Source organism: Arachis stenosperma, chromosome 4 (assembly GCF_014773155.1).
Source record: "Arachis stenosperma cultivar V10309 chromosome 4, arast.V10309.gnm1.PFL2, whole genome shotgun sequence".
NCBI lineage: Eukaryota > Viridiplantae > Streptophyta > Magnoliopsida > Fabales > Fabaceae > Arachis > Arachis stenosperma.
In genome coordinates this window covers 125213080-125232865 of record NC_080380.1, presented here as the reverse complement: position 1 = coordinate 125232865, position 19786 = coordinate 125213080, and the positions used below count along the sequence as shown (strand labels likewise).

The 19786-nt window shown below is 31.0% G+C and overlaps 1 protein-coding gene across 6 annotated transcripts; it reads right to left on the bottom strand.

Annotated features, from left to right (window-relative positions):
- Positions 1–1722: 1722 nt before the first annotated feature.
- On the bottom strand, positions 1723–19476 carry LOC130976501 (protein LURP-one-related 15-like). 6 transcript variants are annotated; one of them, XM_057901377.1, is made up of 3 exons: positions 19181–19474; positions 17158–17382; positions 1723–2191 (listed from the first exon to the last, which is right to left on the bottom strand). In XM_057901377.1, the coding sequence occupies exons 1-3, from the start codon at positions 19415–19417 to the stop codon at positions 2177–2179; spliced, it is 477 nt and encodes a 158-aa protein (XP_057757360.1). In that variant the 5' UTR covers positions 19418–19474; the 3' UTR covers positions 1723–2176. The 6 variants fall into 6 exon arrangements, with proteins under 6 accessions (XP_057757360.1, XP_057757356.1, XP_057757362.1 ...); XM_057901373.1 differs by lacking the exon at positions 1723–2191 and adding an exon at positions 5234–5488 and having other exon boundaries at positions 19181–19476; XM_057901379.1 differs by lacking the exon at positions 1723–2191 and adding an exon at positions 9565–9585.
- Positions 19477–19786: the final 310 nt, after the last annotated feature.

The following is a 19786-nucleotide window of genomic DNA, read 5'->3' as shown; positions in this document are numbered from 1 at the left end:
ACTTTGAAGATCATGATGAACATCAAGAACATATTTTTGAAAAATTTTGATGCAAAGAAAACATGCAAGACACCAAACTTAGAAATTTTTAATGTATGAAAAATATGAATGCAAAAATGCACATGAAAAACAAGAAAAGACACAAAACAAGAAATCATCAAGATCAAACAAGAAGACTTGTCAAGAACAACTTGAAGATCATGAAGAACACTATGAATGCATGGGATTTTCGAAAAATGCAAGAAAAATTTTTTTTAAAAGCATGCAATTGACACCAAACTTAAAATTTAACACAAGACTCAAACAAGAAACACAGAATATTTTTTTGATTTTTATGATTTTCTAATTTTTTTTGGATTTTTATTAATTATTTTCGAAAATAATGTTTAAAAACACGAAAAATTTAAAAGAAAAATTTTGAAAAAGATTTTTGAAAAGAAAATTACCTAATCTGAGCAACAAGATGAACCGTCAGTTGTCCATACTCGAACAATCCCCGGCAACGGCGCCAAAAACTTGGTGATGTTGCCAGAATCTTGAATAATAGCTGGCTTCAAACTCGAACAATCCCCGGCAACGGCGCCAAAAACTTGGTGGACGAAATTGTGATCAATGTATTCTTTGAGTAGTACTTATATAGAAATTGAATTGGCACGAGTGAAATCACAACTCCGTTCACTAACCAGCAAGTGTACTGGGTCGTCCAAGTAATACCTTACGTGAGTAAGGGTCGAATCCACAGAGATTGTTGGTATGAAGCAAGCTATGGTCACCTTGCAAATCTCAGTTAGGCGGATTGAACATTTGTAATAGTGATAATTTGATTGTTCTAATAAAAAGGAATAATAAAGGGATAGAGATACTTATGCAGATTCATTGGTAGGAATTTCAGATAAGCGGAATGGAGGTGCTGTAGAGCTCTAGGACGCCTGCTCTCCTATTCCTTCTACCCAATCCTTCTTACTCCTCTCCATGGCAAGCTTTGTATAGGGGTTCACTATCAGCTGTGGCTACTTTCATTCCTCTCGGGAAATAACCTGTACGGCTGTCACTCGCACAGCTAACCAGTCTGGAGGCATCACCCTGGTTGATAGCTACATCCCATCCTCGCAGTGAAAGCTAATGCACGCACTCTGTCACAGTACGGCCAATCACCGGTTGGTTCCCGCTCCTACTGGAATAGAATCCCTCTTTTGCGTTTGTCACTAACGCCCAGCAGGTTAAAGTTTGAAGCACGTCACAGTCATTCATGAACGGAATCCTACTCGGAATACCACAGACAAGGTGAGACTTTCCGGATTCAGATGAATGCCGCCATCTATCTAGCTTATACCACGAAGATTCTGTTGGGGAATCTAAGAGATATACATTCAAGCCTTGTTACACGCAGAACGGAAGTGGTTGTCAATCACGCGCGTTCATAAGTGAGAATGATGATGAGAGTTATTAGCTCATCACATTCATCATGTTCTTGAGTACGAATGAATATCTTGGAATAAGAATAAGATAGAGAATTGAATAAAAGAAAATAGAACTTCATTAATCTTTGAGGTACAGCAGAGCTCCACACCCTTAATCTATGGTGTGCAGAAACTCCACCGTTGAAAATACATAAGTAAAAGAAGGTTCAGGCATGGCCGAATGGCCAGCCCCCTAAACGTGATCAATGATCTCCTAAGATGAAGAATAAAATAAAACTGAGATCAAAAGATGATTGATACATTAGTAAATCATCCTATTTATAATAAACTAGCTCCTAGGGTTTACATGAGTAAGTAATTGATGCATAAATCCACTTCCGGGCCCACTTGGTGTGTGCTTGGGCTGAGCTTGATTTATCCATGAGCAGAGGCTCCTCTTGGAGTTGAATTTCGAGTTATGATGTGCTTTGGGCGTTCAACTCCGGATTATGACGTTTTTTCTGGCGTTTAACTCCAGAAAGGAGCGTGTACTTGGCGTTCAACGCCAGTTTGCGTCGTCATTCTTCGAATAAAGTATGGACTATTATATATTGCTGGAAAGCCCTGGATGTCTACTTTCCAACGCCGTTGAGAGCGCGCCATTTAGAGTTCTGTAGCTCCAGAAAATCCATTTCGAGTGCAGGGAGGTCAGAATCCAACAGCATCAGCAGTCCTTTTGTCAGCCTTTTTCAGAGTTTTGCTCAAATCCCTCAATTTCAGTCAGAATTTACCTGAAATCACAGAAAAACACACAAACTCATAGTAAAGTCCAGAAATGTGAATTTAACATAAAAACTAATGAAAACATCCCTAAAAGTAGCTCAAACTTACTAAAAACTATATAAAAACAATGCCAAAAAGCGTATAAATTATCCGCTCATCACCAACCTTGGGCACATCTTGTAAAAAAGTAAGCATACATCAGATGGTAAAATAAAATCTCATTAAAGTGGGTGAAAACTATCTGATTCATGTGTGTAAAATCTCATTAAAGTGGATATAAATTATGCTGAGTGAAGTGTGCAAAATCTCATTAAACTGGGTACAAACTGTCTTATACATTTGTGCAAAATCTCATTATATTGGGTGCAAACTGTGATGAGTATGGTGTGTAAAATCTCATTAAAGTTGATGCAAACAATCTGATTCATGTGTGCAAAAAATTCATTATATTGGGTGCAAACTGTTCTGAGTAAGGTTTGCAAAATCTCATTAAAGTGCGTACAAATTGTTTGATTCATGTGTGCAAAATTTCATTAAGATGGATGCAAAGTATGTTGAGTAAGGTGTGCAAAATCTCATTAAAGTGGGTGCAAAATGTATTGAGTGAAGTATCTCAACCACTCTTAGGTATTAAATTAACAAAATCCTTTTGCATAAATAAGAATCATTAACAAACTTCTATGATCTATCATAACTAAAGATTTAAGCCAATTAAAAATGTATTTATCATTAAAACTTATATGATTTAGCATAGCATCATTGAATTTCATTCATTCAAAATAAAAGGCCAACATCAAAGTGTTGCATGCTTCTCCATAAAAAATAAGAAAAAAGAATAAGATGGTCAACATAAATCCAAAAATAACTAAACAAAATCAAATAGAAATATCAACTTTCTTAGCATAGCCTGTAGGATAGGCATCAAGTGCCACAATGGTAAAAGGAACCGGAATGCAATAGCATGATTTACTTTTTCTTGGATTTAGATACATAGAGAATTCAATGCGTGAGGATGGATATTATGGCAATCCTTTTAACAAATGACACTAGAACTTAAAAACTGTAAAGATTTAAATGTATGCACATGGAATTATCTGCTAACAAATATTCCTTCATGACCAAATCTGGCTGGTTCTGAAGATTTGAATTTCATAATTTGGGAGAATTCAATAATATAGTAATTACATTGAAAAATATTTGTGCCAACAAGTGGAGAAAACTAGTGAGGTGTGAACAGAAGAAGAAGAAGAAGAAGTAACACAAAGCAAAACAGAGTGAGAAGTCGCTACCAATTTGCACATTCATTGAATTGTTACAAACAGTTACAAATTTGACGCTTTTACTTCTACTTTGGGTTCTTAGCAGCTAAGGATATATTAGTTTCATTGAGCATGCATCTTGTCTTATTATATATTTTCCTTTCTTATTTATTTCTATGCTTAATTCATATAAATTAATAAACTATTATGTTGTTAGGAGGCCAAACTAGGTGAAATACTGTATAGGGATTAATGCATAAATCATAATTACATGTCTCATTTTTAATATAGAAATTCTGGATTATGGTTCAATGGATGTAAATTTTCAGTATGTTTGATGTTTCAACATGGTGTCTTACACTAAAAAATAGAAAGACAACAATAGTACATAACTGAAATTACACTGAAAAATCAAAACAACAAACAATAAACACTAACATTTTTTTGCATTTTCTGTGGTCATTTCATCAAATAGTTGGTTTGCGTTAACTGTGTATTATTGCATTATGAAAATCAAAATCGAATAATGTATAATTTGAATTATGTATATTCAATTTAAACTTATTATGAAAACATAAACAGCATGCTCTGCGAGCTCAAAAATTCATAATCATAATCATCATTGTGTTCATTGATACAATATGAAAATCATTACAAAAATCATGAAATTAGAAAAGGGAGAAACTGCTTACTTCAATATTCTTTTCTTCTAAAACTGATTCCACCATTGATATGGAGTGAGAGAGTGAAATTCTGAGTTGTTCTACAGTTGAGAAGGAATGAGCAACAAAGAAGAAAATTTCTATGCAAGAGTAAAAAAGTCAGCAACCGGTGAGAGCGTCACAACCTCCATTAATTGAGACCTTCATTCTCCTCTTAGAAGAGTGCAAAACACAGCAGCACTAACGATTTGAAAATCGGACAAGTCAAGTAGAGGAGCCGCGATCTTAAAGAGGTGGAACTTCAAAATCTTTGTCAATGGAACTGTGACTGCAGAACCATGCTAACTGTCATTGAAGAGGCTAGAAGCTGAGATATCCGCCTAGTGCCCCGGAAAGGACTGTGAAAGAGATCCGTTTGTGTCATCATATCGTATCTTTTTAACAACGCGCGAGGCTTTCCTATTATGATGGTATAAAAATACTTGCTGGCTGAATGATGGTTAGGGTTTTATATATTTTCCGGTCCCTGAGACTTTCTATTGCTCCAATTCTTACCATCGTCGGGGACTAGCGAAGATTGAGACATTAATAGGAGAAAAGCTATTGCTTTTGAACTGGGAAGTTCATTTCAGTTTATTTAGGCATGAAGCTACCTTAGCTACGGATTTGATTGCAAAGAGAGGGGAGAGAAGCGATGTTAATGATTATGTTGAGTGGTTGGAACCTTGAGAAAAGCTTCAAGTGGCTATGACAAAGAATTTAATTATCTACTAAGTAGTAGGGTTTTTTTTTAAATTCTATTTGTACATTAAAATTAATCACTAAAATTAGTTACTATGTATTCATGTATAAATACATGTATTGTTTAACTCATTTTTAATATGTATTTTGTATTCTAACATATATTTTATACTAATAACTAATTTTAGTGACTGATTTTAAGGTACAGATAATACGATTAATTTTTTCTGATAGATGTTGTTGTTTTGCTTTCTTTTTTGTTATTTTTCTTTAATGTTTTCTGGTAACATAAAAATGCTTAGAGTTAGAGCTATTACATTCATCTGACAAAAAATAATAATAAATTAAATTCGTTAGTAAAAACTGATAACTAATTATTAACTAAAAATGTTTTTATGAAAAAAACACAATTTAAATTTTAAATATATTTATCATACATTTATGAACAGAAATCCTAACCATTACTGTTGGCAAAACCCAATAAAAAAAGAAAGAAAGAAACTAAAAACACTAGTAGGCTTCGTTAGCTGCTATCGCTGTCAAAGGTGATAATTAAGGCCACTATGAACGCATAGTCAACATTGGACGACACGGTGACGATGAACTTCTCTCTGCTAAATATATCACCGAATTTCTTCTTTATCTACGATGATAACAATTCATATAGTATTGCTTGTTGTAAAATAAATAAATAAATAAAGGAAGAAAAAATAACTATAAAATAAAGAAGCATAAATAGAAGATTCTAATATTAAAGTTCACTAATATTATTATCTCACTATAATTGAAGTAATTTATATATATTTACTAATATTATATATGTTGTAGCTTATACTCACAAAGAGATAAAGAAAGAGAGAGAGTTTATATTATATATATGAAAGAAAAGAGAATTTTGTTGTACATGTATTGTTTGACGCCTCCTCACTATTTATACACACAATGCTTACTTTTTCAACTTCATTTAAGTTTAATTTAACTTTGGAGTTTCATTCTTTCATAGGAAAACTCAGTTGCCCATATAATGAATCAAAGTCACATCATTAATTGAATGGGCATCCACATCTATATCCATATCACAATACTTTTCCTTGGATGTCCATTTAGAATTATTCCTCATCAAAACCTTATTAAAGAAAAATCTAAGGGAAAAAATTTTACTAAAGGAAAAAGAGTACAATATCCTTTATTATAGGGACTGCCTCATTAAAAACCTTGTAAAAAAATCTAATGGAAAAAAAATCTGACCAAGAAAAAAGTGTACAGCCTCCCCCTCTTGCCGACATTATTTTATATCTCGAAATCGGTGCATCCTAATCTGATATACCAATCTTTCAAAGAAGGTTTTTGAAAGTGACTTTGTAAATAAATCTGCCAGATTATCGCTTGAGCGGATCTGTTGGACATCAATGATTCCTTGATTTTGAGGGTCATGAGTGAAGAAGAATTTGGGAGAAATATCCACTTTTAAGTTGAGCAATGCATGTTGTACACTCTTTAAACAGAACAGTTGGAGCTATCTTATGACCAATCAGTCCACATGATGACAGAATATATTGGATCAAACTCCTGAGCCAAAAATACTTGTAACTTGCTTCATGTATCGCTAGTATTTCATCATGATTAGAGGATGTTGCTGCAATCGTTTGTTTTGTGGACCTCCATGATATAGCTGTACCACCATATGTGAACATGTATCTTGTTTGAGATCTCCCTTTATGTAGATCAAACAAGTATCCTGTATCTGCAGAGGTAACTAGTTGTGACTTGGATCCATTAACAATCTCATGTCAACCGTTCCATGAAAATATCGAAAGATTTGTTTGATTCCATTCCAATGTCTTCTGGTTGGAGGGAAATTATACATTGCTAGTAAGTTCACAGCAAATGATATATCGGGTCGTGTATTATAAGCAAAATACATTAGCGTTCTAATGGCACTAAGATATGGTACTTCAGGACCAAGGATATCTTCATTTTCTTCTTTAGGACAGAATTGATCCTTTTCCACATCCAAAGACCTTATGATCATTGGGGTACTTAATGGATGTGACTTATCCATATAAAATCTCTTCAAGATCTTTTTTGTATATGTTGTTTGATGAATAAAGATTCTATTTTTTGTATGCTCAATCTGCAGATCGAAATGAAATTTAATCTTTCCGAGATCTTTCATCTGAAACTCTTCTTTTAGAATTTTTATAAATGTTAGAATATCTTCAAGGGTTCCAATAGTATTTAAATCATCAACACACACAGCAATTATAATGAATTCAAATGCAGATTTCTTTATGAAAACACATGGACAAATATCATCATTCTTAAATTCATTTTTGACTAGATAATCAGTAAGACGATTATACCACATCCATTAAATGCATATGTAGTTTGTAGTATGCAGATAAACTGACCAAATAATGCAATCTTATTGCATCCACTACAGGAGAATATGTTTCTTTATAATCTATACCAGGTTTTTGTGAAAAATTTTGTGCCACAAGTCAAGCCTTGTAGCGTACAACTTTATTTTTCTCATTTTATTTTCTCATAAATACCCATCTGTATCCAACAGGTTTTAGATCTTCTGGTGTATGGACTACAGGTCCAAAGACTTCATATTTTGTAAATGAGTATGACTCAGCCTTCATAGCTTCCTCCCATTTTGGCCAATCATTTATTTGTCGACATTCTTTGACTGTTCTTGGCTCAAGATCCTTACTATTATGCATGATATGTAATGCCAAATTATATGGAAATATTTTATCGACAATTGTCTTATTTTGGTCCCATTTTTCTCCTGTTAAAACTAATTTATCGAGATCACGTCATTTTCACAATTTTCAGGTACTTAAACGTTTTCTGACGTCAAAACTATATCAAAATTTTGGACAACTGCAGGTGTCTTTACTATGTCTTTATCTTTTTCAACAGGAATAGTATTTACCTATTTTTTTCGAGGAATTTTGTCTTTACACTAGGCAATTCATTTGCTATTCTTTGCAAATGTATAATTTTTTAAACTTCTAGTTCACATTGCGCTGATCAAGGATCTAAATGCATCAAGGATGACGCATTCCAAATGAGTTCCTTTTCAGGAAGCTTATTCTCTCACCCTAATACTGAAAATTTTGATTCATCAAAATGACAATCAGCAAATCGAACTTTAAATACATCTGTAGTTTGTATCTCAAGATACCTCACTATAGATGGAGAATCATATCTAATATATATCCCCAATTTTCTTTGGGGTCCCATTTTGGTGCAAGAAAGTGGTGCAATGGGAATATATATCGCACACCCGAATATTCTTAGAAAAACATTTGACTGCTGACTAAAAGCTAATTACATAGGAGAGGACTGATGGTAACTTGTTGGCCTCAAATGAATAAGTGTTGCGGCATGCAAAATAGCATGCTCAAAAACCGAAGTTGAGAGATTTGTTCTCATAAGTAAGGCTTAGCAATTAATTGGAGGCGTTTAATAAGTGATTCTGCTAACTCTTTTTGTGTGTGAACGTGAGCTCTTGGATGTTCAATGCTTATTCCGTTAGCCATACAATAAGCATCAAAGGCTTGGGAAGTGAATTCACCAGCATTATAAAGATGAATTGCTTTGGTTGAATTTTCTAGAAACTGTACTTTTAATCGAATAATTTGAGCAAGTAATCACGCAAACGCCAAGTTGCAAGAAAACAACAAGCACACATATGACCATCTCGAAGATGCGTCTATCAAGACCATAAAATATCTAAACGATCTACATGGTGGATGAATAGGTCCACATATATCGGCTTGAATCCTTTCTAGGAATTCAGGGGACTCAAATCCAATCTTTACCTATGATGGCTTTATAATTAGCTTTCATTGAGAACATACAGCACAACAAAATTTACTAGATTTAAAAATCTCCTGTTTCTTCAGTGAATGTCCATGGGAGTTTTCAATCATTCTCCGCATCATGGTTATTCCCGGATGAACCAATCGATCATGCCAAATTATAAATTCATTTAGTCTCGTAAACTTCGGGTTTACAATGGCATGTGATTCAATTGCACTAATTTTAGTATAATATAACCTAAATGAAAGTGAGGATAACTTTTTTAATATAACTTTTTTATTTGAATCATGAGTTGTGATACATAAGTACTCATAATTTCCCTCATTCATTGTTTCAATATGATATCTATTTTGGCGAATATCTTTAAAACTTAACAAGTTCCTAAAGACTTAGTAGACAATAGTGTATTATTTATTATGAATTTTGTTACTCCGGAAGATAAAATTATGGCTCTTCCAAAGCCTTTTATCACATTACTTGAGCCAATAATAGTATTAACATATTCTTCTTTTGATACAAGATGTGTAAAATATATATTATTTTTAAAAATGGTATGCGAGCTTGGACTATCTGTAAGGCAAACATCTTCACTATATGTCCTTACCATTTTCTTCAAAGACAAATAATAATAATAAAATGAGTAAAAGTATATGCACAGTAAAATTATTTTCTTGATTGTTTTTCTAAGAAGAATTGTACATAGTATCATATACTAAAATTTTTATTATTATTATTTTAGAACTTGAAATATTTAGTAATTTTAAAATTCATAAATAAATATTTTATTAAATATTATTTATATACATCATACTTGAAATTCAAATGCATAAAAAATAAAACTTAATAAGAAGTTTCTTACATCATTTATTTTATATGAGTATTTAACAAACCGACATATTAAACCTTTCCATCATTATTCAAATAACCAATATTTCTTTTAAGATCCTCAAAGAAATCATATACTTCATAATGAGTGGTGTAATTTTCAGCAACATCTTTTGAAACAAAATTTGTTTTCACCACAATAGAAATATTTATCCTCTGTTGATTTATTTTGCTCATTATTTCTTTTTTTATCCCACTTCTGGTGAGATCCTTTCATGTGAACATAATTTTTTTCTTACATAATTTTTCTTGTTACTAAAACCTTGTCATTTACTTATTCTGGGATAATGATTTACCATATTTGCTTTAGAAAATGGGACAGTGTCAGCTGGGCATGTTTCATGATTTTTTAAAACAATTCATTTTGTGTTCAGCAACAAGAAGGCAACAAATTATCTCGTAATATTTTTTAAATTCTTTTTCTAGTTACTGCTGTTGTAGGAGCACATTCAAGGCATAGAATGTCGAGAAAGTTTTCTCTAACATGTCATTATCAGTTATCTTTTTCCCACATAATTTCATTCGTGAGGTAATTCGGGACATTGCTGAATTATATTCATTTATGGGTTTAAAATCCTATTGACGCAAGTGCGTCCACTCTTATCGGGCTTGAGGAAGTATCACTGTCTTTTGATGATTATACCTTTTTTCAATATTTTTTCACAGATCTGCATTATCTTTTAGTTTGAGATATTTATTTTTCAATCCTTCGCCAAGATGATGACAAAAGAAGATCATGACTTTAGGCTTATTCTTCTAGGATGCATTATTTTCAACTTTAATAGTATCTCCTAGATCCATTGAATCAAGATGGATTTCGGCATAGATTCAATGGATTTCGGCATCTAGTATGCCGAAATAAATAATGGGTACTAAGGCTGAATTTCATTTTGATTAAAAGGATCTTGGAGATACCATTAAGGCTGAAAATAATGCATCCCACAAGGATAAAGCCAAAGTCATGATCTTCCTTTATCGTCATCTTGACGAAGGAATGAAAAATAAATATCTCACACTAAAAGATCCTGCTGATCTGTGAAAAAATCTTGAAGAAAGGTATAATCATCAAAAGACAATGATACTTCCTCAAACCTGATATGCGTGGACGCACTTGCATCTACAGGATTTTAAATTCATAAATGAATATAATTCAGCAATATTCCTAATTACCTCACGAATGAAATTATGTGAGAAAAAGATAACTGATAATGAAATATTAGGAAAAACTTTCTTAACCTTCCATTCCTCGAATGTGCTCCTGCAGCAGCAGTAACTAGAAAAAGAATTTAAAAAATATTCTGATCTAATTTCTTGCCTTCTTATTGCTAAACGCAACAATAAATTATTTTAAAAAATAATGGAACATACCCAGCTGACGCCGCCCCATTCCCTAAAGCAAATATGGCAAATCATTATTCCAGAATAAGTAAATGACAAGATTTTGGTAACAAGAAAAATTATGGAAGAAAAAAAAATATGTTCACAAGAAAGGATCTCACCAGAAGTGGGATAAAAAAAGAAACAACGGGCAAAATAAATCAACAGAGGATAAATATTTCCAATGTGGTATAAAGGGCCATTGGTTGCGTATCTATCGTACCCCAAGGCACCTAGTTGATCTTTATCAAGCACTCATTTTGTCGCGAACTTTATTTCAAAAGATGTTGAAAATTACACCACTCATTATGAAGTATCTGATTTCTTTGAGGATCCTGAAAGAAATATTGGCCATTTGATCAATGATGAAAAATTTTAATATGTAGGTTTGTTAAGTATTCATGTAAATAAATAATGTAAGAAATTTCTTATTAAATTTTATTTTCTATGCATTTGAATTTCAAGTATGATGTATATAAATAATATTTAATAAAATATTTGTTTATGAATTTTAAAATTACTAAATATGCCAAGTTCTAAAATAATAATAATAATAATAATAATAATAATAATAATAGTAATAATAATAATTTTAGTATATGATATTATGTAGTATAATACTTCTTAGAAAAATGATTTCAATCAAGAAAATAATTTTACTGCGCAAATACTTTTACTCATTTTATTATTATTATTTGTCTTTGAAGAAAATGACAAGAACATATAGTGAAGATATTTGCCTTACGGATAGTGTAAGTTCGCATACCATTCTCAAAAGTAATTTATATTTTACACATCTTGTACCAAAAGAAAAATATGTTAATACTATTATTGGCTCAGGCAATGTGATAGAAGGCCCTGGAAGAGTTATAATTTTGTTTCCCGAAGAAACGAAATTCATAATAAATAATGCATTTATGTCTACCATGTCTCTAAAAAATTTATTGAGTTTTAAAGATATTCGTCGGAATGGATATCATATTGAAACAATGAATGAGAAAAATCATGAGTACTTATGTATCACAACTCATGATTCAAATAAAAAGGCTATATTAGAAAAGTTACCTCACTTTCATCTGAGTTATATTATACTAAAATTAGTGCAATTGAATCACACGTCATTGTAAACCCGAACTTTTCCAGCCAAAATGAATTTATAATTTGGCATGATCGATTGGGTCATCCAGGGATAATTATGATGCGGAGAATTATTGAAGACTCCTATGGACATTCACTAGAGAATTAGAAGATTCTTAAATCTAGTGAATTTTGTTATGTTGCATGTTCTCAAAAAAAGCTAATTATAAAGCCATCACCAATAAAAATTGGATTTGAGTCCCCTGAATTCCTAGAAAAGATTCAAGGCGATATATGTGGACCTATTAATCCACTATGTGAATTTTTAGATATTTTATGATCCTAATATGCCCATCTTCGATATGGTCACATGTGTGCTTATTGTCTTCTCGCAATCTGGCGTTTGTGAGATTATTTGCTCAAATTATTCGATTAAAAGCACAGTTTTCAGAAAATCAAACTAAAATAATTCGTTTTGATAATGCTGGTAAATTTACTTCCCAAGCCTTTGACGCTTATTGTATGGCTAACGGAATAAGCGTTGAACATCCAATAGCTCATATTTACATACAAAATAGATTAACATAATCACTTATTAAATTCCTCCAATTAATTATTAGACGATTACTTATGAGAACAAATATTCCAACATCACCTTGGGGGTATGCTATTTTACATGCTGCAATACTTATTTGTTTGAGGACAACAAATTACCATAAGTTATCTCCTATAAAATTAGCTTTTGGTCAGCGGCCAAATGTTTCCCATTTAAGAATATTCAAGTGTGTGATATATGTTCCTATTACACCACCTTCTCGCACCAAAATGGGATCCCAAAAAAATCAGGAATATACGTTCGATATGATTCTCCATCTATAGTGAGGTATCTTGAGATACAAACTAGAGATGTATTTAAAACCCGATTTGTTGATTGTCATTTTTATAAATCAAAATTTCCAACATTAAGGGGAGAGAATAAACTTCCTAAAAAAGAACTTAATTGGAATGCGTTATCTTTGATATATTTAGATCCTCGGTCAGGACAATGTGAACTAGAAGTTCAAAAGATTATACATCTGCAAAGAATAGCAAATGAATTACTTGATACATTTTCTGATACGAAAAGGTTACTAAATCCTATATACCAGCTGAAAATACTCCAATTCGAATTCAAGTTTCAGTCGAACAAATAGCCATTGAAACAAATTCATATCAAAAGCGTGGTAGACTTGTCGATTTCAAAGACAACAATCTTCAAAAAAGAAAAAAGATAAATATTATTCCTATTGAAAAGGATAAAAACATAATAACGATAGCTGTAGTTGTCAAAAATTCTTATATAGTTTTGACGTCAAAAGACGTTCAGATACATGAAAACTGTGAAAATGAAGAGATCTCGATAAATTATGTCTTTACAAGAGAAAAATGGTACCGAAATAAGATAATTGTCAATGAAATATTTATATATAATGAGGTATTAAATATCATGCATGAAAGTAAGGATTTTAAGACAAGAACAGTCGAAGAATGTCAACAACGAAATAATTGGCCAAAATAGGAAGAAGTTATGAAGGCTGGGTTAGAAAACGAAATGAGAAAAATGAAGTTGTACACTACAAAGCTTGACTTGTGGCACAAAATTTTTCACAAAGGCTCAATATAGATTATGAAAAAACATATTTCCCTGTAGTGGATGCAATAATATTGTGTTATTTGGTCAGTTTATCCGCATACCATAAACTACATATGCATTTAATGGATGTGGTAACAAACTACTTATACAGATTATTAAATCGTGATATTTATATGAAAGTCCCTGAAGGATTAAGGATATCTAAACCATCCAATGAATATTCACAGTGGTAACTCAGTCAAATTGCAAAGATCTTTATATGGTCTAAAACAATCTGAACGAATGTGGTATAATCGTCTTACTGAGTATCTGACTAAAAATAGATTTAAGAATGATGATATCTGCCCATATATTTTCATAGAGAAAGCTGCATCTAGATTCATTATAATTGCTGTGTACGTTAATGATTTAAATATCATTGAAACCCGTAAAGAGATTCCAACAATTATAAAAGTTCTAAAAGAAGAGTTTAAGATGAAAGATCTTGGAAAGGCTAAATTTTGTCTCGACCTGTAGATCGAACATACAAAAAATAAAATTCTTATTTATCAAACAATATACACAAAAAAGATCTTGAAAAGATTTTATATAGATAAGTCACATCCCTTAAGGACCCCAATGATCTAAGGTCTTTAGATGTGAAAAATGATTAATTCCATCCTAAAGAAGAAAATGAAGATATCATTGGTCCTAAAGTATCATATCTCAGTGTCATTAGAGCACTAATGTAACTTACTAATAATACACGACCCGATATATCATTTGTGATGAATTTACTAGCAAAGTATATTTCCTCTCAAACTAGAAAATATTAAAATGGAATCAAACAAGTCTTTTGATATCTTCATAAAACGGTTGATATGGGTTTGTTTTATCCATATGAATCCAAGTCACAATTAGTTGGCTATGCAAATGCTGGATACTTGTCTGATCCACACAAAAGAAGATCTCAAACAGGATACATGTTCACATATGGTGGTACAGCTATATCATGGAGGTCCATGAAACAGACGATTGCAGTATCATCATCTAATAATGCTGAAATACTAGTAATACATAAAGTTAGTTGCGAGCGTTTTTGGCTCAGAAATTTGATCCAATATAATCTGTCATCATGTGAACTGATTGATTCTAAGATAGCTCTAACTATTCTGTTTGAAGATAAAACAACATATATTGCTCAACTTAAGGATAGATACATCAAAGGTTATAGAACAAAGCATATTTCTCACAAATTCTTCTTCACTCATGATCTTCAAAATCAAGGAACAATTGATGTCCAATAAATCTGCTCAAACGATAATTTGATAAATTTATTTACTAAGTCACTTCCAAAATTCTCCTTTGAAAGATTGGTACATCATATTGGGATGTGCCGATTCGAGATATTAAATGATGTTGACCATGGTTCTGAAAACCGAACCGGACCGACCGGTTCAACCGGATTAACCGGGAACCGGTCACCTAACCAGTACGGATAAGGTTAAAAACCGCTTGATAAAAAATCGGTCAAACCGGCGGTTAAAAGAAAAAAGACCGAAAGCCCACTATCCCCATTCCCAATTCCCAAATCCAACCTAAACGCATAACCCTCTCCCTTCTGAAATCATTTTTCTTCCTCTCCCAGTCGTCTCCCAGCCTTACTCTCCTCCTACCCAGCCGCTGCATTCCCCCTTTTCGCCGTCGTCTCCTTCCCTTTACCTGCGCAAGCTCGTCCATTTCGCTTTTCTCGCTCACCTTGTTGCCGTCACAATCGTAGCCTTCCAGCCACGTCTTCCCGTCGACTCCTCCCTGTCAAAATCCTTGCAATCGCCGTCGTCGCTGTTACACACAGCACCCCTCCCTCTTTCTTTCTTTTTCAAATTCAAAATCCCCTTCCAAAGAACCCTAACCCTATCTAGCCCATGATCGAGACATGAACTTCAACGCCTTTAATTTCAAAATTTTTGTTTTGCAAGCAAGCAAGAAGATGGCAAATGCCAAACCCGCAAAAGATTTTAAGGCCGTGCTGAAAAAATTTCAGAAGGCACAACGTCTTACAGCTGAGAGAGAAACAGTGTATACTCCTTTTGTTCCACAAGCAGTTCTTCCTTCCAGGTGACTTATCAACTTTGTAGAAGTGAAAATAGAAAAATATGATCTTTATTTGCTTTATATGTGTGTGACTTGTGTAGAATTTAGGTGATTATGTACAATGACAGAAGAACAAGTTAATCTTGAAATAATACAACTTACTTTGTTTGCATTTGTTTTTTGGTTATCAATTGTGTCCTGAATGCGTTGTGAATTCTTATGACCTATGTGTATGTGATTTTGATGTGGGCTTCTCTCACTTTTTTGTTTGTTATTGATTAGTCAGAATTAATTAGTTTCTAATTTTTTTTCAAGTACTCGCAAGTGCTCTTCTTTTCGTTGTTTCCTGAAACTCTAGAAACTTGTTTCTACATAATTAGTTTGCTGGGTTTGGATTCTGAGTATTTGTTTTGAGAATTGTTGCTCATTATCTCAGTAAGAACTTGTTAGAAGTTAATTAAAAATTTTTTATTTTAAATTTTATTTAGAAATAATTAAATTTTTAAACATTTTATTGAATATTTAATTAAACCGGTTCAACTACAATTTAACTTCGGTTGAACCATTAAACCGTTAAACTGGTCATTTGATCGGTTCAATAACCGGTTCGGTTTTCAGAACCTTGATGTTGACAAGAAGGAAAGACTGTACTCTTTTTCCTCACTAAAATTTTCTTCTCACTAGATTTTTTTTAGTAAAACTTTAATGAGATATAATCCTAAATGGTCAAAGGGAGTATTGTGATAAAGATGATAATATGAATGACCGCTTATGACTTGGACGGCTAATTTTCTTAAAGGAATCACTTTTTCAAAGATGAATTCAAAATTAATAAGAATTGAAAATGAAAGCATTTTACATGTATAAATAAAAAGTATCATCAGATACAATTCACACACAACAATAACAATAATCCTCATTTCTTTATACTGCTAATATTTCTCTTTCTCTCTTTACGCTACTACATATATTAAATAAATATATACATCATATCTATTATATTATATTTTTTTATTTTATATTTATTTTCTCTTCTTTAATTATTTATTTCACAACAATAATTTCTTTTTAAGTGACATATCAAAGTTACCTATATATAAGATATTATATATGTCGTTGGGAACTTGTTTATTGAAAAATAAAAGGATAAAATTATTGTTTATAAAAGATAATTTTCACATTGACAGAATATTGATTTTTTAGGTAAATTCTTCTAACCGAAATGAACCTCTTAAGAATATTGAGTATTTGAGTAAATTTCTTTCTTTCACAAAGTAGTTTTATTAATAACATAATATTTTCTCAATAGCTTTACTACTTTAATTCTGTTTTTTTTTTAACTAAAAAAAATCGATAAGTCATTTTTTTAAAAAAAATTAAACCGTGAGTTAAAACAAATGAATAATTATGTGTCGAAAAAATAAACCTACCCGAGCAGCAACCATGTCAGATTCGGCGATGTAAACAACCCAAGATCGTTCAGAGAAACTTGCTTTGATCTTGAAGTCACAAACTCCTGATGTGTTATTTGCCAAGAACACATTCAATTTTGTTCTTAGCTGGAACCATGATGATCGCTCCCGAGTGAAGATTAGATCCCTTTCGCTTGTACTTCCACTACCTCTAAATGCTTTCCATTTATCTGTTCCCAATAGCTGGTGGATCCAACAACAAATTAAAACTGTTAGCTACTTAATTTGAAGTTTAATTTCAACTTTGGTTAAAATTATATTTTATTTTGGAGTCTTGTTAAAATTATCATTACTCTTATCATTATATACACTTAGGTGGTTAACTAACTAATAGTAATTAATAAAAATTTAATAATGATGTTACATGATCAAGTGATTTTTAAAATTAAATTCAACTAGATTAGTTTGATAACTTAAATATTAATAAATAAAAATCTTAATTAAAAATAAACATAAAAAATATTTAATTAAACTTAATTATAAAAATAAATTATTCACTAAATATTGCTCCAAATCTAAATATCACGTACGTATATGTTATCATCTGAGCACATAAATACTTCATATATATATAATACACCTTTCCATCTCATGAGTTGTCTTTTTTAAAACTTAAAAGATAAAATTATGTTCATTCTTAATATTTAGGATAAATATTAATGTTGTCTATAATAATTTTTTTTCTTTTATATATCGTACAAATAATTACTAATAAAAGTGATGATATATACAATTAATTTTGTTTATGACAAACTTCTATAATATTATTATTGTGAATATATTTAAAAATTTGTTAAAAATAATAAAATAAATTAAAACATAAAAAATTAACTCAAAAAATTAAAAATATTATGTTCTTCTTCTCACCTTACAGTATTATTAAGTTCCTATATTTATTAAACAAAAATAATACATATATACATTAAAAATTAGTCACTAAATTAACTACAATATACTTAGATATATATATAATTTATTTTTAATGTATATTTTATATTTTAATATATATTTTATATATATAACTAATTTGATAACAAAATTTTAATATATAACTATTTCTACTAAATTTAAGAAAAAAAAAAAAAGAGTTTGAGAAGACTTCTATAATATTTTTAACAGGATTAAAAGGTAAAGATGACATTGTGCTTTTGAAATATTTAAGATACAAGTACGATGAAAAATATTAAGATCAATATTAATATTCACTCCGAATATTTGAAAAAAAATACTTTATTAAATTATTGAGGAAAAAGACAAATAATTTAAGAATTTAATTTTAATACACTATAAATATAAAATAATTTTATATGTACATTTAACTTACAAAATTATATTAATAAAAATAACTATTTTATATTAATTGCATAAATAATTTTTTAAAAAAATAGATATAATTAAATAATTTTATAAAATATTTTACATAATTAAAACATCAAAATTAATCTCATAATTTTAACCTAATAATATAAAACCTTAAATTCAAATTTATTGATTATTTCATGTTTATAAAAATCGTAAAAAAAAAATAAAACACAACGCACACACGAAAGTAAGTCACTAGGCTGTGGCATAGCGAAGTTCAACAACCAAATAAAATAAATTAAACTTTGCATATGAAAGAGCTGAGGATTTGGATCCATGTTTTTCCTTCCCTAAATATCGTTACATAGTTCGAATTAAAGTAACAAAAGAAATTTATATTGACAATAAAGCGGTTTCAAATAAAAAAAAAAAAAAACAGAGATCGATGCTCTTACTTCAATTAATATAATCAGGAATATTAGAAAAAGGTTTTGAATATTTTGTATTTTTTAAAATAAAAAATAAAATTTAAAAGATTCAAATCTACCGAAAAAAAGAGAACAGATTAAATGAAACTTGGTTTGACTTATCGTTCCATAAAATTAAAACAAAAAAAGGGGGGAAAATGTATAGACATGGCAGATCCGAAAAAAGAAATGGAATTGGTTGAAGCAATTACCGTTCTGCGAAGACAGAGAATAGGGTTTCCATAAGCATCACGCAAGAAACGGTGCTCGCGCAAAGTCAGGGAAGGTGTCTTAGCCGTAAAAACGACGTTGCCGTTTATGTCTGTGACCGTGTATTTCTCCGTAAAAGTCCTCTCTCTCTTTATTGTAAGTGCAACTGGATATGGTGCACAGTACTGAGGGTCAACGATTGCGATCGTCGGAAACGGTGGTGGTGGCGGATTTGCCATGATGAATGCAGAAACATATATGTAGCGTATTGAATAATCTTTTCTTATTAAGTATAATTAATAATTAATTGTAATGTTAATTTGTTGGGCCTAGAAGATTCCGAATTCAATAGTCAACGTGCCGTGTTTGGATAAGATTATTCTTTATTTTATAACGATGACCAATTACAATTGCGTGTTTGGATTTGATTTGGATGCTATTAATCTAATTTTTTGGGACTAAAATTCTTATGTAAATTATTTTTAAATAATTTCAAGGTTCTCGAAATTAAATCTGTGATTAAATCGTTTTAATTGATTTATTATTTTATTAATTTGACCAATTCAACCTTAATTTAATCGAAATAATTATTTTATAATAAAATAATA

Bases quoted from the DNA above. Each gene is read 5' to 3' on its own strand.
- LOC130976501 (XM_057901373.1), bottom strand. From the start codon at position 19,417: ATGGCAAATCCGCCACCACCACCGTTTCCGACGATCGCAATCGTTGAC. The intron at 17,383-19,180 runs GTAATTGCTTCA...TGGATCCACCAG, and splicing joins TTCTCTGTCTTCGCAGAACG to CTATTGGGAACAGATAAATG. The intron at 5,489-17,157 runs GTAGGTTTATTT...TTATCATCGTAG, and splicing joins CTGACATGGTTGCTGCTCGG to ATAAAGAAGAAATTCGGTGA.